Source organism: Hippoglossus hippoglossus, chromosome 21 (genome assembly GCF_009819705.1).
Source record: "Hippoglossus hippoglossus isolate fHipHip1 chromosome 21, fHipHip1.pri, whole genome shotgun sequence".
NCBI lineage: Eukaryota > Metazoa > Chordata > Actinopteri > Pleuronectiformes > Pleuronectidae > Hippoglossus > Hippoglossus hippoglossus.
Window position 1 is genome coordinate 14,466,134 of NC_047171.1, and position 6,529 is coordinate 14,472,662.

The 6,529-nt window shown below is 47.0% G+C and overlaps 1 protein-coding gene across 1 annotated transcript; it reads right to left on the bottom strand.

Annotated features, from left to right (window-relative positions):
- Positions 1-2,101: 2,101 nt before the first annotated feature.
- Positions 2,102-6,085, bottom strand: pcdh8 (protocadherin 8). The gene is made up of 4 exons (XM_034574911.1): positions 3,376-6,085; positions 3,174-3,244; positions 2,788-2,921; positions 2,102-2,630 (listed from the first exon to the last, which is right to left on the bottom strand). Exons 1-4 carry the CDS (start codon positions 5,734-5,736, stop codon positions 2,281-2,283), a joined length of 2,916 nt encoding a protein of 971 aa, XP_034430802.1. The 5' UTR covers positions 5,737-6,085; the 3' UTR covers positions 2,102-2,280.
- Positions 6,086-6,529: the final 444 nt, after the last annotated feature.

Here is a 6,529-nt window from a genome sequence, read left to right on the forward strand (position 1 = left end):
TAGAGATGGCATGCAGCTCTGACTCATTTGTCAGTGGACTACTGATGAGCTGAAAACCAGCTCTAAAACACTCGCTGTCTATCACCCTGGGAGATTTGAAATGTTCTGTGAGAGCTGCTGCAGGACATTAATGTGAAGTCCATTTGGATATGAATAAACACACCGTCTCTCAGCCGCCGCGGCCGCAGACACACAAGCCATGCAAGTGAATGTACCTTGTGGCACAAATTGTCAGGTCATTGCACAACTGTTTGACCTACAAGGAGCACATGAAGCGATGATGAAGGGAACGATATTGTATTGACTGATAAATGCATTTTCCCTCTGTGTACAATTGGCTATCTGTCAGACCAGTGCACATCACTGGGGGCACAAATATGACCTTCTTTCTTATTGCTTGTCTTTTGCCCTGCGTGGCCTTGAATCCTCCGCAGACTCTGTGCTTAAAATAAAGTTATTAACTTTGCCAAACTGTAGTGACTTTGCAGAGTCGAAGTATTAAATAAAACGGGTCGTCGGGTCAGCATAAATATGGAATTAGTTTTGAACATCTTCTTCTTTTCCTGAGGCATATTGTGGTTATCGTGTGAGAACTCTGTTTAGCGCTTTATAGTTGTGCAAGAGGCATCTAATCCACTCTATTCCCTCTTTTATCACAGCTATCTAAAAACCACAAAAGCAGGTATTTATGCTTATGCAAATGAGCACAGCTCTTAGCCCTCTTTGCCTGCAGATGAGCAGGGAAAAAAAATAATGGCTCATGCTGCCATCAGCTTCTGCTGATAGCTCTTCCTTGGCAGCAGATTTAGAAAGTATTTATTTTCTCTTCAGGACTGGCCCCCAGATGACTATTATGTAATGTGTAACGGCCCTTTACTCTTGTCTCATTTACTTTCACACATCACAGGATCATTTAAAGTGACCTTAAAAATAATGAGGACAGAATAGTGTGACAAACTCACACATGAGCCGATGAAAATAAGCAGGGTTTGAATATTGTTAAAAATGCATATGCTCAGTTGAGTTAATCGGCTCCACAGCAAGTTCTGCAAAGTTGACGAAGCGCATTATTAAATGGGGCCTGTACATTTGAAGTTGTTGATGAAAACCCACCCTGTGCTTCCCCGTGGACACTGTCCCTTGAATGGAAGATGCATTTAATTGATTTTATTTTGCATAATTTAGTTACAGACTCTGGTTTCTTGCAACTGTGTGTCCTGGATTTACTTTGATATGATCCTGTTGCTGTGCTATTTTTGGGAGATATGAGTAAAACATGGGCTTTAAATTTGAAATCACTACGGACGCTGAGTAACTCGTCTGCCACAGCTACATATAAAAGATGGAGAACTAATAACCAGTATTCAGGCTGATGTCGGCCGGTGCCAGATATGGTTTTAAAGCTCATCAATATCTCATCAATAAACCATTTGGCACCAAACAGAGTTTGCACTTAACCTACATATTCAGTGTTGAAGTTAATAACGGTAACCAGATCTGAAAAAATATGATGGTACGGCTGAGGAAGCAAGTTTGTTTTTTGATGTTAGAATATTCCGATGAAGCAAACTGTAGTTCTGTCCCATTTGCTAAGACTAACACATTTCCATCCAGAAATTGAACATCTAATGGCAACAAATTACGGTCAGGAATTCGTGAAGCATAGTCATACGTGTTGCATTGCGTTGTGTGAATAATGCAGGAGACCTGAAGCAGGTGTGAGAGCAGCCAGCAGGATTTTGTAGAAATAATGGTTTTTACTTTATTTTCCACTTGAACATCGGCTCCGCTGGCTGTCATTTGCATGCAAGGAACTCAGCAGAGCAACCTGAGCCTTCAAAGCCGGTCTCCAGGTAATGGTGCTGCTTGAGATTTTACATCTGATCATCACTGACGGGGGGTTTTGATCATGCAGACTCAAACTCTACTCTCTGGCTCTACGTGTTTACAAATGCAGACTGGGATTTCTGATGGCAGGGGGATAATATTTCATCTTCAAAATATTGTATTTCTCAATTTAAAACGATTCCCACGTCATTACATTGGTCACATAATCACATTTGAGAAAATTGTTGAATAAATGAAGATTTGTCATTGTTTCAATTACCTTTTTATTAGAAAAAAAGAAACACCAGTGGGCATCATAACAACATTTAGTACAGAAATTCAAATAACGTCACGTAATTAAACATACTATTTATATATAAATATATTTATAATCAGTTTAAAGAATATTTACATCCTCCAGGAGCATCTTAATCAGTTTATCAACAGTTTTTTTTAAAAGATGGTTGCAACTTCTGATCCCGTAGCCACAGTTACAAATGTTGGACCCTGCGTGTGGATTTCAGGACCTTCCACACCGGTGTCGTGCTGCTGCTGAGGAAAGTAGGAGGGGAGGGTCCCGGCCCTGGAGAAGTTCTGCACGCCGCTCCTTGATTTCGGCAGATTTGTGCCGTAGCCGCAGTCTTTCCAGGGGTGGGGATAGCCGTGAGGATTGCTGAACACCGGCACTGGGGAGAAGCCGATTGTGTACGCATTGTCTCTGGCGGTTCTGAAGCTCTGTGATGGTATTGCACAGTAGGTGCCTTGGCAATCCCCTGATAAACTGTTAGCGGCGCTGGATGAACCTGACATGAAAGAGAGATGGATACAAAAAAAAAAATAAGGATGAGAAATTGGGGATGCAGATGTTATATTTTTGATAATTTATGCCACTCTAGTGGATGTTTATATTTTATTCAGTTCGCGTGCGATGTCAGAAACTTCAAGAGTGGAAAAACTCACCTTTTAGTCTCGGCTGGAAGGTGCTGAAGTTCTTTTTGCCTCCATCGCCGCTGATATCAGAGTCACTGTCATTGAAGTCACTGTCCCCTTTGCCACTGTCCTTCACGCTCAGCTGGTCCGTGTGTCCGATGCCACTGCAAATACAATCAACAGATACAGAATGAGCCTCCACTGTGACACATTAGCTTGATTATTGATTTTTCTTTTTTTTTCTTCCAAACACGAGGCCCTGTCTCTCTGCCAAACATTTAACTTCATTCCACCAGACCGCCACGAGCAGCAGAATGTATGCACAGTGCATGTTAACTACTGTCTCTGTTAAGTGAGATTTGACTGGTGAAATATGATCCTGTTTGAGAAGGAGAAATTACATTCGGTTGTCTCACCTCACTTGCAGGCAGTATTTGTCACCTTGCCACACAGATGTTGGTTGGAAATGCTTGGAGGGCAGGAACATCTGAGGGAACAAACAAAAATGACAGCAGTGAGCTTAGTTTCCATTTCTGGCACAAAGATCAAGGAGGCACTTGGGAACATCATCTGCATAGGAAAATAAAAGATGAAAGAATGCTGTGGCGGTTCACTCACCTTTGTCTCCGAGTCCCCGCTCCTCTCCTCGTACAGGCAGGAGTCATCCAGGGATGAGGGCGTCCTCTCGTGGAAGAAGCCTCGCTGACCCGTGTAGATGTTTGGCTGTGCGGAGCCGAGGATGGGTATTGGCCTGCTGTCAAACAGGCTGTGACACACTTCTCTCTTGGTGCCACGGCTTCTACCCCCGCGGCTGAGCTTGCACGTGACAACGACGACAACTATTGCAATCAGCAACAGCGCACAACCCCCACTGAGCATGATAATGACTATTAGCGAGCCATCCAGGCCGGAGCCTTCTTCATCACTCGACTGCATCACAATGACGACCTGTTCGTCACTGGGCTCTGTGTCTGTGACCACGAACCTAATAGTGGCACCGCTGGAAAGCGGGGACCTGCCATTGTCACTCACTGCGATTTTGATTTCCAGCACGTCTCCAATTTCAGACGTCAGCCATTGTTTCAAAGCAATCTCCCCGGTGTGTTTGTTCATTGTGAAAAAGTGCGGGTCACCTTGCACGATCTGGTAGGAAAACTCGCCATTCACTCCCTCGTCCTCATCTTCGGCTGAGACGCGGAGGGCGAGGTAGCCAGCAGGGGCGTTGAAAGGCAGGGGGATGTCAGCAGAGTCGTTGAGGAGCATGGGGAAGGTGAAGTACGGGTAGTTGTCGTTCTGATCCACTACTCTGATCCTGATTGTTGATGTGCTGGAGAGAGAGGGCGAGCCTCTGTCCTCCGCTTGGATCACCAGCTCAATCTGCTGAAGAGTCTCATAATCAAACGACCTCAAAGTGAACAGCGAGCCTGAGAGGGAGTCGACAGAAACATAAGTGGACACTGGGGATCCTGACACTTCTGAGTCTAAGAGTTTGTAGGAAACTTTGGCATTTTTCCCCACGTCAGGATCTCTGGCAACAACGGTGGTCACATAGGAACCCGGGATGTTATTTTCCAGGACTGAAACTTCATAAAGTGACTTACTGAAGAGAGGGCGGTTGTCGTTCTCATCCGTCACTCGGATGGTGTACTGCCTGACAGTTTTGAAAGGCGGACTGCCCAGGTCCTCTGCCACCACAGTCAAGTTATACTCTTGGATCCTCTCTCTGTCTAAAGTGGTGGTGGTGACAATCATGAAGGTGTCTCCGTACGCCTGCTGCAGGGTGAAATGCTCGTGCCCGAGGAGGCTGATGCGCACGTACCCGTTGGAGCCGGAGTCTCTGTCCGAGGTGCTGATCAGAGCCACGAAGCTCTCCTCGGCCGCAGCCTCCGTGATGTACGCGACCCCGTCGCTGCTGGAGGTCATGGGTTTGATGCTGATCTCGGGCGCGTTGTCGTTCACGTCCACGATGTCGATGACGACCCTGCAGCTGGACGGCACAGAGTTCGAGCCCAGGTCCGCTGCTCGGATGTTCAGGTCGTACGACCTCCTCTTCTCGAAATCCACCAGCGCCTTCAAGGTCACGTCACCGGAGTACGGGTCGACGTGGAAAAGTCGCGCAGCCCCCGGTGCCAGGTCGTCCGCGAACGCGTACATCACCTCCCCGTTGGCACCGTCGTCGGGGTCAAACGCGTGCACTCTGAGGACTCTGTGACCCACCGGCGCGTCCTCGTTCAGCTCCACTTTCAGAGAGCTGTGCTCGAACGTCGGGCTGTTGTCGTTGAAGTCCAGCACTTTGATAGTCACCGTCATGGAGCCGGACTTTGCGGGAGCGCCTCCGTCGGACGCGGTGACTTGGATGGTGTAGGAGTCCTCCACCTCCCTGTCGAGCTCCCGCACCAGCACCAGCTCCGCGCACTTCACTCCATCCTCCCTGACGCGCACCTCGACGGCAAAGTGAGCGGAGGGGGAGATGTTGTAGCTCTGGATGTAGTTCTCACCCACGTCCTGGTCCAGAGCGACCTGCAGGGGGAACCTGGAGTCCAGCGGGACGTTCTCCACTATGTCCAAGTGCGTCTCGTTGCGCGCGAAGTGCGGAGCGTGGTCGTTGATGTCCCTCACCTCGATCTCGACGTGGATGAGCTGGAACTTTTCTCTGGACAAGGCCACGATGTCGAAGGAGATGAAGCAGCGCGGGGACCGGGGGCAGAGCTGCTCCCGGTCGATTGTCTCTGAAACACTCAGGAGTCCGTCGATCTCCCTCATTTGGATAACGGAGGAGTTGCTCTCCTGCATGAAGCGGAACGACGTGTCGGGGTCATCGGCTGGATCAATCTTTAAATCCCGGGACAAATTGCCTATCTCCGTCCCCGGTGCATCCTCCTCATAGGTGAAATACTTTGTAGTTGTGCAGAGAGCAGAGTTCAGGAATAAAGCAAACACGATGCACCGTGCAACTCCTGCAAAGTTGCAAAAACCCATGTTGAGGGGCTGAAAAAATAGAGCCCCGGAAAATCATATAAATGGTGAAAAGAGATGTGCAATAAGTCTGATCCAGTCAACTCTTTTCAACTCTGCTCAACTCTGACTCTGCTGTGGGACTATAAGCCCCGGTATATGCAAATAGCCTGCCCCCACCGACCAATGGCCTTCCAGCCAGTGGTCCACCAAAAGGAAAGCGTCTGTCTCTGCAGCAAACGGCTCCTCACTGTGTTTTTTTTTTTTTTTTCTTCAATGCAAATGGTTGAGTAGATAAAGTGATTGTGGAGCTTTAATCAGTCTGATAACACTGTTGAACAAATCTGCACATTGCAATTAATTAACTAATCACTTAGAGGACTGTATTTTATGGGCTTACGTGCCATGGGAGGATGTTGAAGTCTTGTCTGTTGGAAACCTGAGGGATTGACACCCAGTCAGAGGAAATATTATAGAAGCAAAAGAACTAGAAATGCTAAAATCCACATAAATTTATAACCTAATAGGTGGTAATTGCAGCAAACTTTAACAGTGGCTCATAAAGAAACCACTGCAAGCACTACAGGTTCCCTAAAAGTACTTTTTCTTTGCTGGAAGGTACTCAGGCCACATTTTCAGATGGATTCATGCATCAAACATTTTATTCGAGGATTAGAAATATTCTCTGTAGAAGGCACATAAAGCATTAAAAGTATTATGGTGCAGATTGACTGCTTAGTGGTTCATAATTTATATGTTTTGTACGAGCACTGCAGCTTCACGTACTCGGTCCACGTGGAGCTAATTTGAACTGTCT